This window comes from Anabrus simplex, chromosome 4 (assembly GCF_040414725.1).
Source record: "Anabrus simplex isolate iqAnaSimp1 chromosome 4, ASM4041472v1, whole genome shotgun sequence".
Classification (NCBI taxonomy): Eukaryota; Metazoa; Arthropoda; class Insecta; order Orthoptera; family Tettigoniidae; genus Anabrus; species Anabrus simplex.
The window spans coordinates 331,870,758-331,886,360 of record NC_090268.1 but is presented as its reverse complement, the minus strand read 5'-3'; the positions used below and the strand labels follow the sequence as shown (position 1 = coordinate 331,886,360).

Sequence of the window (15,603 nt, the reverse complement as noted above, 5' to 3'; positions counted from 1 at the left end):
GAAAATTCTTCTTTCCCCAGAATGAATACTTCCCCTCCCACCATTCCGATCCTATCTACGGTACACACTCCAGTTCCGTGCGAAAATTCCTGCATCCATTATATCATTTCTCAGCCTTCATTCAACTCCCATTACAATATCTGGTAAGTATATATCCATTTACTTAGCCCATATGCACCCACCCGCCCTGTGCGCTGACATTGCTAGGAATCCGCCAACTTTTTAGCATGCAACCTTGGTGTTGAAAGTTTCTGTTAAAATCAGTATAGCGGGTGATCGACTGCATGTATTATCACAGGACCTGATTTATATTATTGAGAAATTCCACGCTGTTGCTCATGACAAAAAAAAAAAAAAACAGAACAATACAGAAATACAATACATTATGGGTGGCATGCACCATCTTGGAGTAAATTACTACGGAAGTAGCATTTACTAAAGAAGTCCATACTACAGAAGTAAATTACTACGGGAGTTATTTACTCCGGAAGTAACATTGGAGAGTTGAAGTACAATTTACTCTTTTAGTTACTACTACAGAAGTAGCGTTCGTTACTCGCGGAGTAGTGCTGTGTTCGTGTATCTTCTTTAAAGAAATCCAAATAGATAAGGTTATGTGCGATAGGAAACGGGGGGAAAAAAGTAAGCGAAAAAGATAAATGCTTGTTAATAGAGATAATGACCATCTATGCAAAGGATATAAGGTGTAAGAAACACAACATAAAGATGCTGGATAAGAGAGGAAATTCATGGAAAGTCGTGGCGAAAGAATTCAATGCTTCGAGTGACGGAAAACGCAGTGAAAAGCAAGTTAAGATTCTGTAGAAGGACTTAAAAGTGAAGAGGAAGCAAAGCAGAAAGTCATGGACACGCGGTATTTTCCGAACGATCATCATCATTTGCAGGCGTACCTCCTTCTTAGCCTCAACTACTGCTTTAACCACGCGATGAAAGATACGGCTAGCAGTTGTGCGGTAAACGTTAATTAGATCACCGGCAACTGTACTGAAATGTTCCGGTACGAAACACTCGTAGGGCACACAGCAACTGTAATTTTAGATATACAACAAAATTAAGACAAGAATTCTGCTGTAAGTGATATCCAAGTACATTTAGAAGGAAAGTAAAGGATTCCTTCCTAAGACCAAAAACGTTCCTGAAACTCGCCGTGTTCACATTACACGGCTATCGCCTTTCACGCACTGTAGGCCTACGCACTATTACATTTCCCATCGTTTACTGCGTCGAGATCGTCAATATCATCTAAGTAATCCATAAACACGTTTGAAACGTCTTTCCTCTCATATACGGCACGATATTATCATTAGTCAACAAGTCTAAACTTAGCTTACTCCATGCACGACGTGAGAGTAAATTCTAACATATGTTCGTACGTTATTTACTTCTTTAGTAATATACTACAAGATGGTGCTCTTCAACATTTTACTCTTGTAGTAATTTAGTCCAGGAGTATCTGAAAGGACTAAAATACTTCGGAAGTAATTTACTCTCGTGTGGAAGTCGCCGAATGCTGACTTCAAGAGTACTTTACTACAGAAGTAGAACTTACTCTTGGTTGGTGCACGCCACCCTAAATATCCCTTTGAAAACTTAAATATTTCATCAACTTACCTTAGAAGTTCTTTAGTGTGTGGAATGGCCTTAATTATACGACACAAGCCTAACATTTGCCAGATTTGGAAATAAGGAAATAATGGGAAACCATTCACGAGGCACCGAATGAGATTCGAACCTACTATCTCCCAAATACGAACTTACAGCCGTATGTCTCACTTGGTATATTATTATTATTAACCTTTTCACCGCCGAGTTTTGATGACCAGGCAAGCCCCTGGGCTGTTTTATTTTGGAAGAAACACTTTCACAGATGCATGTTTAGTGATACAATTAATGGAATGCAAATCGTCCCCTTAGCCCCGCAGCCCAATACGGGGTCGGGGATGAAGCGAGATTATATTTTACACCATATTTTTATAGCCGGATGCCCTTCCCGATGCAAATCTCAATTGAGAAGATAATGAATATGAAATGAATTATGGTGAACGAAACTGTGTAAGGAAGTGGAAAGAATCGGCTGTGGTTTATGAATAGGAACTGTCTCTGCATTTGCTTGGGAGTGCAGAAGGGAAACCAAAAAAAAAAACACATTCTCAGGCAGCTGACGGTAGGGTTCGAACCCACTCGCCTGCCGAGTGCAGAGGTTGGCTCCATAGGCGTAGCGTGTTAATACGTGTGGTGATCACTGAAATATAATATAAAATTGTTGATCCAAGAACTGGTTTATCAAAATCATTTACATTGGGAGGAAAAGGAATTTATCTGAGGAAGGGTTGACAACTCCGCACGAGATTCATCATTACTACTCTGTCTCGCACTTTCTTGTAGTTCAGTATCGCCACTTAGATAATCTCCATCTTCATTATCAAAATACAGCACTCCAGAATCACTATTTATGAGGAAACATTCAATTTCTTCGTCAACAAGAGATGAATGGATACTTCAAGATGTCATGATGGCTACACGTAAGCGGGAAAGATGTTCCACTCCAACGAAGCTGAAATAACACCAGATCACTTTCAAAACACGAAGTGGAGTGGTATATCTACTGTACAGAACTTCCTTGAGCATTTCCATGGAATCTCAAAGCATGACACAATATCGCGTACATTTGTAAGATCGGTGAAGTACACACTGCACCAAAACGTATATATACGTGTTTGGCAGTGAATAGGTTAAGATTCAGTCTGAGGATCAGTGATAAAGTGTTCATATCCAGGTACCAAGATCGTAGGTTCAGATCTGGCAGTCGTAATCATATCTTGTGGGATGGGAGAAAGTCCATTCGGCATTCCATGTCGTACGATATTACTACGCAAAAAATCTCTGGTGTTCCATCTCATGTTCATAAATGCACAGGATCACTAATAACTTCTTCCTCGCTATCACTGCTGAAATCAGAGCCCAAGATCAAGTAAGCTGTGAATTGTGCTATTACTGAGCAGTTCTATTCCTTTCTTTACAATACTTCTACAGTTCAACACTAACATTTTTATGTCATCACTACTTGATTTCCAGATCCCTGTACCCTTATCACAGCTCCCTAGACCACCCCGTTTCCCTGCATGTACCTTCCTATTACCCTTCCAAACAAATTTCCTAACTTAGACCTACCACTGCGGTTTAAGTGAAGGCCATCTGAGCGCAAATCCCTATCTCCTACCCACCCATTAGGATCTAGAAGTCTCACTCTCTGTTTCCCACTACCCACTCCATAGTCTCATTTAAATACCCAATACCCTCCAGTCATTATCCCTCCTACACAGTATTCCACTGATAACAATCTCTTCTTCCTTAAACTTCACCCATGCTGCATTTACCAGACACTCCCATGTTCACAGCAGGCAAATACTGGGGCTGTACCTCAATTAAGGCCACTGTCGCTTCCTTCCAACTCCTAGGCCTTTGCTATCCCATCGTCGCCATAAGGCCTATCTGTCGGTGCAACGTAAAGCCACTAGGAAAAAAGAGCATTTACCAGATCACACACATCCCCAACTATTTTGATACTTATACCAGCTTGCCTTGCTTTGTTGGTACCAACTTGAAACACTACCACCTTCTCCTTCCCCTACTCTTTCTCTTCTACGTTCCTCAACATCTGCCTCGACCTAATTCGTGGATAACACTCCACCCTGGTTCCCTTTCCTCCACACACTTTCCCCACATGTCTTAACAGGGGAATCCCCCATGATCAGAGCCTCAACCCTACCCACCTCATTTGATCCCCTCCCCTCCTGTTCAGCCCTATCTTCCCTGACAACTGCTGAAGCTACTTCCTCCTCCCTTTTCTCCCTCTCATGACCCTGTTCCACCTGTCTTTTCCTATCCTTTACTCCACATTTCCCTTTCCTACCTTTTTCCTTCTTCCTAGTTCCACACATCTCAGCAATAGTTCCCCGTTCCTCATCTTCCCTCTGTTCTACCTGCACTGACTCGTACTGATTTCTCACAGACATCTGTCCTGAATGATATCAGCTCAAGGGCTGTATTTTCACATATTAGGTTTCTATTTGAATTATAGATACAATTTTGCCTTGTCCTATAGACAAGAAATACACTTCTTGCCAACTTTCCCCAATAATTTTATGGTAATAAATGCCTTTTAACAACTTTAAGGAACAATTCAAGATTTTACCAGAGCTCTTTTTTCAGAAGAGGTGCCGGTACTGACTATGTAGGTGTTATTACAGCAACTTTCACACTTCTAACATTCACTGCAATGTATAGTAAACGCACCCTTGTGCTGAATCGGTCAAACTTGGTTAACTTTGAGATTCATATTGGCATCCTTTTAAACACAAAGTATGAATTGCTTATGCATTGCTGTGCGACATCTGGCGTACACTTTACGTACTAGTACTGTTGTTGTTTACACAGCAAGGCCAAACTATAGAATCCATGCTAGGAACAAGATTCGCATCGAGAAATGTTATATAATGTGTGTGTGTGACACAGTTGTTGGCTTAAGATAATAAAGGGTTAGCAAAATCATATCAATCGATCATAATATCGATTCAATACAGATTTCATTTCCATACAGTTGGGAGTATTACCAGAACTGGGAGTGCTCCCTCCTTACTCCTCACCCCTGTACAAAAATTAATCACTAAAAAGTGTGCGAATAATACTTTCGTCGTCAACCTTTAATCTGGGTTTTATTATCCTCTTCACCACATGTACAGTGCTAGTTTTGTGTTTTACTTCACAAGATCACTAGTAGATATTACAGTTTCTGCTACTACTACTTTCAGCCTTCCTAATTTTTCTCATTGATATAAAGTGACTATTGTTTTACTTATTTTGAACAATGATTGCTGTTATTTAACTTACAGTAGATTTATTCAGAACTCACATGGACGCTTGAATGTTGCAGAGAGTTCTATAGAACTGGTAGTCTGACATTGGAAACAATTGAAAAGTGAACACAACTTCCTGTTTCTGGCAGTGTTACCATCCTATGAAGCTTAGGAAACATGCAAGCACAGTACCAGCTTATGAGAATCAACACTGAAAATTAAATTCATGAACACAGTACAATCTGCTGGAATATTTATAATAAATTTCTCTGTCAATAAATTACAGTTTTTTTCTTAAAAACTTGAAAAGAATGTGGTGGTACTGTGTACTATTAAATATGCAGTACCGGTGGTAGAAAAGCACTGGCTTTTATGAATATAACTAGTATTGAACACTATATAAATGTGATCTTTTGTCATTTGTTTGATGTTCTTAGTATGAGACTTCTTGCAGACTTAGTATTACAGCCAGTGACCAATAGTGGCGAGATAAGCCGAAAGCTGTATTCATGAGAGAATTGGAGGGTTTTCAAGAACAATTTGAAATGAGTGGCACAAATTTGAGAAAGAAATGAAAGGATAATTGAATCAAGTGTTTATCACAACTTATTTTCACTTGGCCAACAGGAACAGCATGAGCAAAAGTGCAGTGGATGTTTTCTAGCATACTGGGATGGTCATAGAGGATACCATGGATGGTAAAAAGAATTAAAAGGATATATCTGACAAAAATAAGAATACCAGTGTTCTTCCTAAGACCCTTTTTAATAGGCACACACTGCCCTGCCGTTTTTACAGACCGCCCGACTAACATAACCTAGATATGTGTTAGTTTCATAACATTGATATATACTTGAGTCATTGGGTGTTCCAAATTAAAATGTAAATACTGTAAAACTGTTCATTTAAATGATAAATCTTCATTTTTGTCAGCATAATTGCATCAATTACATCAGTGTTCAAATGTTCAGCTTGACTATCACGTAGTATCCTGCGCGAGCAGTGTCTGGATTAGCATGAAACTGCATGCGAGCAATAGATTCTGCATGGCACTTCACAGCAACCGAGTGAAAAGTCCCGGTGTTACATGATGAACGAGCAGCAGAACACGAGAAGTTCAAAATACTCTTTATCCCTTGCTCATGATAATAGCACTAAAATAGTTTGATTTTGCAGTTAATGTTTACCTGTCTGATATTACTGTTAATGCACTGAGGGGAGTAAACTGAAATTTGATCATACAGTATTAATTTTTTACGTAGTATTTCCTGCCCGGCTTTTCGTTCCTGCCACCCGGCTGGCGAAATCTGGGAAGAACACGGAATACTCGTAAGAAACCTTTCATGATTACCCAAATAGGAAAACTGGCCAGAAATAATCCCTCGGAGAATTTTATGTGGTAAACAAGACATCAAGACATTTATTTAAAGTTATAAGGGATGTGGTACCAAACCACAAAACTTTCCATGCCAATAAAACAAAGGGGAACAATTAAAATGCAGTAATTCATTGCCCTAGAGCCGTAATTTAAACATCCTAGGAATAACACTAGACAGTCTTCATACAATGTAGGGGACTTTGCATTCACCCAGAAAAATTAAAGAGAACCTGGTGAATCTGATGAGCATACAATTGCAAAGAATTAGACTAATATTTGCTGAAGAACATTATAACTCCCGAGTTCAAGTTAGTGATTTTCCTTTTTTATCTCTTGATATTAATTATATTTAAAGGAGAAACAACTTTCTTCACTACATCAAAATTCTAATGAATATGCGTAAAATCAACCTTGTGAACTCCATGAATTTACATAAGGCAATTCTTCAATCCATTTCAATTTAAAAAATAAAAGGTTTAAAATCTAATTAAAAATGGAAAATTGTGAAATAACACTATGTTTACAATTTTAAGTAGCATTCAAAAGGGACTTTCATCCTCATACATTGCTACAATGGAGACTAGAGACCGAAAGGCACTTTAGAATAAGAAGCCATATGAAATACAATTCAGAATTTTTAGAGCATCTAAAAGATTAATCAATTGGCAATCCACACTCATTAACAAGAACTTGTGAACTGTGTCTGATAAAACTAATAAATAGGATAGTCACCGTTCTCATAGTTTTGCCTGTTATTTAACTTAATTAAACTAGCCCAGTTCACCTTAAATTGTGAAGAAACATTCTTTATAATGTGGAAACATCACCATATTACTCAGAAGCAAAGGTTAAGAAAAAAATTGTAAAAGAATTTGAATGGCTTGTTGTCTGTGAATATTCATCGCCATGTTTGTTCCAAGTTCACTTTCATAGTGGAAGTCTGTGTTTTAAAGATAAACAATCATGCTTCTCTCAATAACAAGCAAAATGTGTGTACCATTTACGGCACAGTCCAAATTCAGCTTGCACAGTTCCATGATTGAACCAAGGCTGGTAAAGTATTAACACTGCAGCAGTGAAACAAACAGGAGGAACTATGTCATGAGTAGAAAAGAAAAGCAATAAGCTTAAATTCAGCTACTTTGGAAAAATTAATATTGCTCCAGTCTTTCCTCTACCTTGGTGTAGAAATAACATATTCCAGCTATAATTGTGTAGTGAATGTCCATAGGCTAGTTGCCTGTCTCGTGGCCATGATCGTTAAACGGTCTGACACCGTAGCTAGCTGGTGAAAAATTTTCACCATCAGAATGTTGGCTGGTAGGGGAGGTGGTGCTATACAATTTCTAATCACTAGATTGCGTGCCAAAAGCCTGGAATAAATTCCAAACCTTTGTGCAGTACTTGTGGGGAGTGAAGGCACATGGTGCTGTTGATGGTGATTTGCCCGTTGGATGGTTGAGCAGAACCCTTGGTGCTATTCGACAGGAGTAGGCTATGTACCAGCACTGGGTTTCACCCTCTCCCTTTCTACCATCATATATCACATCATTCATTTCATCTCACTAACTCCTCTAATGAGGTTGACATCAGGAAGGGCATGCGGTCATAAAAACCCACCACAACAGATTCATCTCACCTCATACCCAAACCCATAGAGAAATGGGACAAGGGTTAGACAAATGAACAATGTCCATTGGCTAATTCCAGGTTCACGCCTGAAAGGACCGCTTGCTCTTCGTTGATGTTTACACAAACTGATTAGATTATCAGAGCAGTTCATTATTTATACAACACAAAGTTGAGTGTAGAGTGTACACAATGGTTCGAGAAGCACAGCTGATGATAACGTCAGGCACGTGACATAGCCCGGTTAGAATGCAGTATATGTAAAGTGTATACTGTAGTTGCATGCCACCACAATGTTATAATATGGATTGAATAGTTTGTTAGGATGGATATGTGAGTTAGGATGCTTGACTAGAGGTGCAGATGTATCCATGTTGAAACCAGAAGAGATAGTCAGCAACATGAAGGTAAACTGATGATGTTACAGCATATCTCATCCACCATATAAGAACTAACAAAATGTTGTGGCTTATATTTCCAAATAATTCATGTACGTTGACTGCATTGAATATTTAACCTATTATCAGATTTCATGTCATTGCAAAATAGGAAACCATACTTTATGAAATGGGAGCAGGTTATACTGATTTATATTTGAGGAAGTTGGCATTGTAATAAGTACATTTAATATGTAGAATAATTGCAAGTGGTCATGAGCAATACCCCCCAGCAAACCAAGAAGACTAAACAATAGACTCCCAAAAGTTTTAATGTTAGCCCTTCTGTTATTCAATGTTTTATTTCACAGACATCCCAGAAATGGTGTCAAGACAATTTGTCTATGCTGATTTCTGCATAGCCACCCAACACACAAAAGAACAGCCTTGATGATGACATGTTAATGGAAGATCTCTGCTTGCTGACAAATTTCTGACACCTAGCGCAACCAAAACAAACATCTTGCTTTCATCTGAGTAACATACTGGCCCGGACCCACTTTGAAGTAACCCTCCATGACAACGTTTTACTGTATAATCCAAAATATCTTAGTGTAACACTGGACTGAACACTGTCATACAGTAAACTTCTCTCCACCCTTGCAGTCAAGCAAAGTACTGTACAAGAAATATTCAGCACATGGAAATCCACAGCGATTACTTTGCAAGCTTTTGCGCTAAGTCTGGTGTATACAACGGCCAAATACTGCTCTTCTGTATCACATTTAAAGGTCATTTGAATATGAAAGTCCACCTTGTCAACACTAATGTGAATTCCACGGATCAATTTACTATTGACCATTATGGTTAAGATTATAAATTATACTGCTCTTCTGTCAGGCTGAACAGCACCCACACCAAGAAAATTGCCACTGTCCTGAATCAGACAATGTGGATTATCAGCTCTGTCATAAAAACAACCCCACTGCACTGGCTTCCAGTCATTAGCTCCATCCTTCTACCAGGTCTGCACCTCATGAACAATCTTATCCAAGGAGCAAATGAAATACAGGCCTATAAATCACTTCCCTTTCATCAAGACATTCATAGAATTGCATCAGCCTGACTGGCATTCATACACCCTTATCTGCTGCTGGTTCAAAAACTAAGAAGAGAAAATTATGCTCGGTTGCAAATCTGGAATGAAGAATGCAGTGCAAAAGCCCCTGATGAATGGAAATCGATCTTGGACCCTATGCAGGCCCCCACAGGGATTTAATCTTCTGCAGTGTGTATGGTCCCCCTAAATAGATTGCACACTGGACAGGGAAGAAGCAGCTCTGTGTTACATTCTTGAGGCCTACGGCCAGCTCCAGGGTCTGACTGCAGGGAAGAATTCTAGACAGTGTAACATATTGCCTTCAGATGCTGACACAGAGCCTTCTCCAGACCTATGGACGACCTTCTCTTTTCTGTATTTTACATACCTCTTCCCTTTTCTTTGTGTTTCTTCTTTCACTTTTTCATACTGATTTCTTGTAAATCATTCGTTGTTTTTTTTTCCTCCCTCAATTTGTGTGCGGCTTGTACCATAAGCTAAATAAATCAAATTTGTTCTATTCAGTTAATTTTATGTTAGCTTAATATCATATTTTATTCTTCTTTTCTTCCTTAGTATCATATTTTTTAATTACTTTTTCCTAGTTCAGTGTCATGCAACCTATGTCAGAAACGTTCCAGGACTGAGGTCTTAAAAGAATAGGAAAGTTGCAGTTACCATACAATGATCTTGGCTGCTGTCGAAGTAGTCCCCTTGGCTATCTATACACAATTGCCAGCATTTCTGGAGGGCTTGGAAGCAAGCAGAGAAATTGTCAACTGCGATGCTTGTAAGTTCATGTGTCACAGCCCGTTGGATATCTGCGATAACTTGATGTAACTTTCCTTTCAGTCACAATTTCACTTGCGGTTACAAGAAACAATCGCGAGAGATCGGACGAATATAGTCTGGCCAGATACTCGGTAACAGATATAAAGCACTGTGAGGTCTTGCATTATCGTGCAGTAAGAACCAGTCCTGCGACTGCCACAAATCAGGGCAGCGACGTAAACTTGCTTGCAAGTAATCAGCTTCATTTTCCGTATCAAATTCTAATTGTAAGTCTCTGAGGCCCGGTTTCATCAACACATGTTAGTACTTAACAAGGTCTTTAAATCATTTTAACATACGATTTAAGAAAATTTGCATTTCATCAACAACTGTTACCATTAACAAATGTTAAACTGCGTATTAAAGTTAACATCAGCCATTTCCAATGTTAAATGGCTAACATTAGCATTTAGCAACCTGTTCCAAAATGGCTGCTGTGAATCTTGCTTTCGATGCGGAATTGCTCTATTTAGATATTTTACAAAACAATACTGATCGAAGAAGAGTTCAGCGACGTAATGACTTGAAAATTTGACGGATGTGGAATTTCTTCATAGATACAGGTTATCAAAATTAGTCGTTGCTAAGGTTGTTGACGAAATTCGAGTGAGGTTGGAATATCCTACGAAGAGAAACTTACCTCTTTCTCCAATGTTGCAGGTACTGATAATATTAAGATTTTTTGCTACTGGGTCTTTTCACATAATGGTCGGAGACAATGCTGGAATTTCTAAAGCCACTGTTAGTAGAGTTGTTTGTCTAGTGTCTGCAGCAATAGCATCATGAGGAGGAGGCATATAACATTACATTCCCTTCAGTAGAAAAGCGTCAGCAAATTATCCGCGACTTCTATGAAATAAGCCGTTTTCCTAGTGTTTGTTCTAGGTGCAATAGATTACACACATGTAAGAATACAATCACCTGGAGGCAACTGGGCCGAAATATCTTGAAATCGGAAGGGATATTTCTCTGTTAACACTCCAGTGGTCACGCGATGAAAAGTCACGTCAGTGGTCGCGCAGATCACAAATGTGATTTATTTATTTATTTATTTATTTATTTATTTATTTATTCAATAAATATGATTATGCATTGTGAAAAGAACTTTATTTTCTGTACAATATAATATAATTATGCATGCATTTACAAATAATCCCTGAAAAATTACCGGACATTGTTATTTTTCTCACTTACTCCCTCCATAAGGTACCTCACTGTCTGGTTCGTTCAGACATCGATTTATATTCTTATAGTCACCCATTTTGTACTTATATGCCAACAATTCATATGAACTCATAAAAAGGAGTAGATATATGCACATGAACTGAGATTAGACACCGTAATAAGAAAACAAAGTCAAAAAGAGTCGCACTAGTGGTCGCACGTATCACAGTTGTGATCCACAAGAATAAATTGCTTTATAACGCAACAACAATCAGTCAAGGTTAGCATACTACTGCGTTATCAGAGAGAGGATGGGGCGCAAGGAAGGCACACAGATGCTCAAGGTCAACAGTCATAGCAAAAAAACAGGAGCGAAAAATACAAAACGGCTGGATCACTATAGCGATCCGCGCGACCACTGTAGTGTTAATGTTCAGGTGATTAGTGAGCCTAACCTCCAAATCAGGGATATACTTGCTAGGTGGTCTGGTTCTGCACACGACAATACAGTATTTAATAACTCCCATATCGGAGCACAGTTTGAAGTGGGACAATATTAACGAAGTGATTTTGTTAGGTGTCAGTGGATACCCGCTAAAAAAGTATCTGTTAACCCCATTGAAACCCTCGCGGACTTTCTCCCACGCCTAGTCCATTTCTTTTATCGTCAAGCCATCCGTGCGCCTGCACTCAATAACTTACATATATTTACTAATTCAATTAACAACTCTTTTTCGAAGGAGGAAAAATTAGAACTGCTATTCCGTTTCACTTCACGCGCCATATTTTACAGCTGTACGCAAACAAAAGCGCATCGGAGCGCGCTGTAAAACAGCATGTTCGTACCACCGCCTCCTTGATTCGCACCAGTTCGCATTATTGGGAGAGTTAACAGTCGATTAGTTAACATTTCACAAGAAAAGTTTGATGAAATGCAAGAAACCTAACAAGATGTTAAAATTTTAACTCCGTATTAACTAACTACTTGTTAGTATATATTTAACATGTGTTGATGAAACCGGGCCTGAGTAAACTTGCTTGTCACCGAGCTCGATAGCTGCAGTCGCTTAAGTGCGGCCAGTATCCAGTATTCGGGAGATAGTAGGTTCGAATCCCACTGTCGGCAGCCCCGAAGATGGTTTTCCCTGGTTTCCCATTTTCACACAGGGCAAATGCTGGGGCTGTACCTTAATTAAGACCACGGCCGCTTCCTTCCCAGTCCTAGCCCTTTCCTGTCCCATCGTCGCCACACGACATATCTGTGTCAGTGCGACGTGAAGCCAATAGCAAAAAAAAAAAAAACTTGCTTGTCGCAAACGTTTCAAGACTTCGATGTAAAGATTTTGGTACACTGTTTCACCTGGTGGAACGTACTCATGGTGAACTAACCCTTTACTGTCAAAGAATGTGATCAACATTGTCTTTGTTCTTGAAGGTTGACGTTTGGTTTTTGTCAAGGCCTGTGATCCAGGACTCCGCCATTCTGCACTTTGACGCTTCGTGTGGGGGGTCATTCTGGTAAAACCAGCGTTCATCCCCAGCAATTATCTTTGTTGGAAATGTGGGATCACGTCTGGCTCTATCCAGTAGTTCCGCAGAAATTCTTCACCTCTCCTCCTTCTGATCGTCTGTTAGGATGTGCGGGACGAGTTTTGCATTCAGTTTCCCTAAATTGTCGCATAAAATCTTGACACGTCACGATTCAAATTAAGCTCTTCTGATATCGTGCGCACTGTTACAAGACAGTCTTCTTGCAATAACTGCCTTACACAGTCCACATTTGCATCGGAATGTGCTGTAGACGGGCGGCCAGTTCTGGAATCATCTTGCACTGAATCTTTGCCTTCCCAAAAGCTTAGGTGCAACTCGAACACATGACTTCTTGACAGTGTATCGCATCCATATGCTTGTGTAATCATTGTCCACGTTTCACTAGGAGTTTTCCTGAGCTTAACGCAAATTTTGCAAAATCTCAATGTTTAGACAAGAACTAGAATATTCCAATTTAAGAGCACTTTGTTCCAACAACTTTACAGCCTTCCAGAGAAGCACCTCAATATTGCAGTTAAATTGTTAAATTTTAATACAGTAGAGTCTAATTGAAAATAGATTTGAGTTTAGGACACGTATTACTACATGTATTATGGTATAATTTTTAAAAAGGAAAATTTGTGGCTTTGAACACCATTTAAGCATCATTTTGATGCACAGCGGAGTATAGCTGGTTGTACAATCTGGGTTTATACACACAGAGCATTACTTATTATAAAAACAGCTTGTGAAAATTAGACAACTTGCAACTGTCTAACAGTGTTCAGATATTTGTATACAGCGATATAGTTATTTGCCCTTGTTCCATGACTTACCCTCATAATCGTGCTTTATAAATGGTAATACCATTTTACAACATGTGAGAGGAAAAACAAAAGTAAAGGAAGACAGCACAAGCTGTGTTGTTTCTAAGTTTTTATCATCAGGTGAACATACAGCGAGTTTCTCTCATCGGTTGGCCGGTAGGTGCGCTCAGCTTATCTGCCTCCCGTTGACTCATCACTCCCCACTCCGTAGCACCTCACTCACTTTATCCGTGTATGAGATAACAATTAAAATTAAGAAAATAAGCTTGTACCTAATGAAAATGAAAAATGAAATGGCGTATGGCTTTTAGTGCCGGGAGTGTCCGAAGACAAGTTCGGCTCGCCAGGTGTAGGTCTTTCTATTCGACACCCGTAAGTGACCTGCACGTCGTGATGAGGATGAAATGATGATGCAGACAGCACCCAGCCAGGAATCGAACCCGGGACCCTCTGAACCGAAGGCCAGTACGCTGACCGTTCAGCCAACGAGTCGGACTGTACCTAATGATAGGAGATGTTGGAGTTGTTCTCTTCCTGCATCAGTTTTAACATTTCGCAGCCCCCAGTTTCTTGTCCAAGTCGTCTTAGGGATTTTGTAGGCGAATGTTCTAATCTTTCTGCGATTTCATTTACTTTGTCCTCGTTAAGTACTCGTTTTTGAACACTGTCTTTCTGTGTGGAGGGCGTACTCCTGGAAATTGTGTTACAAATCGCCTAACTACTTCCTTGCAAGACTGTTTTCACATAATCATCATACACAAATACCCTTCCCTCTGCTGTGTACACATGTGAAGGCATTATGAGAATTATATCCCGAAGTAACTAGTAACACTTCATAACTCGAGAACAGTTGGAGCGACAGATTAACACTTGATAGACGTTCTAAGCCCAGACCTGAACTGCGACGTACAAGTATTCCCGTGCTGTCGCTGCGTTGTGTAATGGGAAGTGACGAGTCAATGGGAGGCAGATAAGTTTGGCGCGCCCGCTAGCCAACTGATGAGAGAATCTCACTGTATTAATGTTTCTAGGCTACTTTAGGATTGTCAAAAGATGTTCTTTCATTGTACTGTTTGTCTTTCCTAATAATATTTTTTTTTATAGAAGATACACCACCTAATAAAGAGGAAATGTTAAGATCTCTGCTTGAAACTTACAGTACATATCTTAGCATTTATTGTATTATACACAAATGTTAATGTATTATTTGAATTTATTTTAAACTTGTGTATTGTTTTGAGGTTATTTTTTCTATGTATACTTTTAGACCTGGGGGAGAATTGAATCCTGGGGAAGATGAAGTGGAAGGTTTGAAAAGGCTTCTGACCGAGGTATGTTCTCCAAAATTGAATTATTTGATTACATCATTATAGATTATTTAATTCATTGTATAGTTTTTGAACGCATATGGTTTCAAAATAATCTTTTGACATAACATTGTTTTGTTGGTAAATAATCATAGTTCCTAAAAAAAATCACTTACAAATTCACTTCAGTTCTGAACATCTACCATCTTTTAAAAACTGTATTGAAATGGGTAGGTTGTTGAGAATAGATTTTTTGTTGATAAAACCATTCTGTTTACAGGTACTTTTCATATATATAAAGCTCCTAATCAAAAGGAAATGTTACAATCTCTGCTTGAAACTTACATTACATATCTTAGCATTTATTGTATTGACATATCTTAGCATTTATTGTATTGACACACCAAAATTTTAAGATAGTACTATTAATGAAAGAGAAGAAATTCAACATCTTGGTGTCACTTTTAACGAAACACTCATCTTTTAAAATCTTGCACAAGAAGTTAAATGCGCTTACAGTTTTACCTTTGTTAAAGGGAGATCAAAAATTCATTGTTTTGAACAAAGTAGTCAGCCCTACTCTT

At 39.0% G+C, this 15,603-nt stretch overlaps 1 protein-coding gene across 1 annotated transcript in view; it reads left to right on the top strand.

The window, feature by feature from the left end:
* Positions 1-15,603, top strand: part of Cpsf5 (cleavage and polyadenylation specificity factor subunit 5) — a 131,037-nt gene that overhangs the window by 26,617 nt on the left and 88,817 nt on the right. Inside the window, exon 3 of the mRNA XM_067145724.1 lies at positions 14,980-15,043. Within this exon, the coding sequence (XP_067001825.1) occupies positions 14,980-15,043 (64 nt within the window). The remainder of the gene's footprint in view (positions 1-14,979; positions 15,044-15,603) is intronic.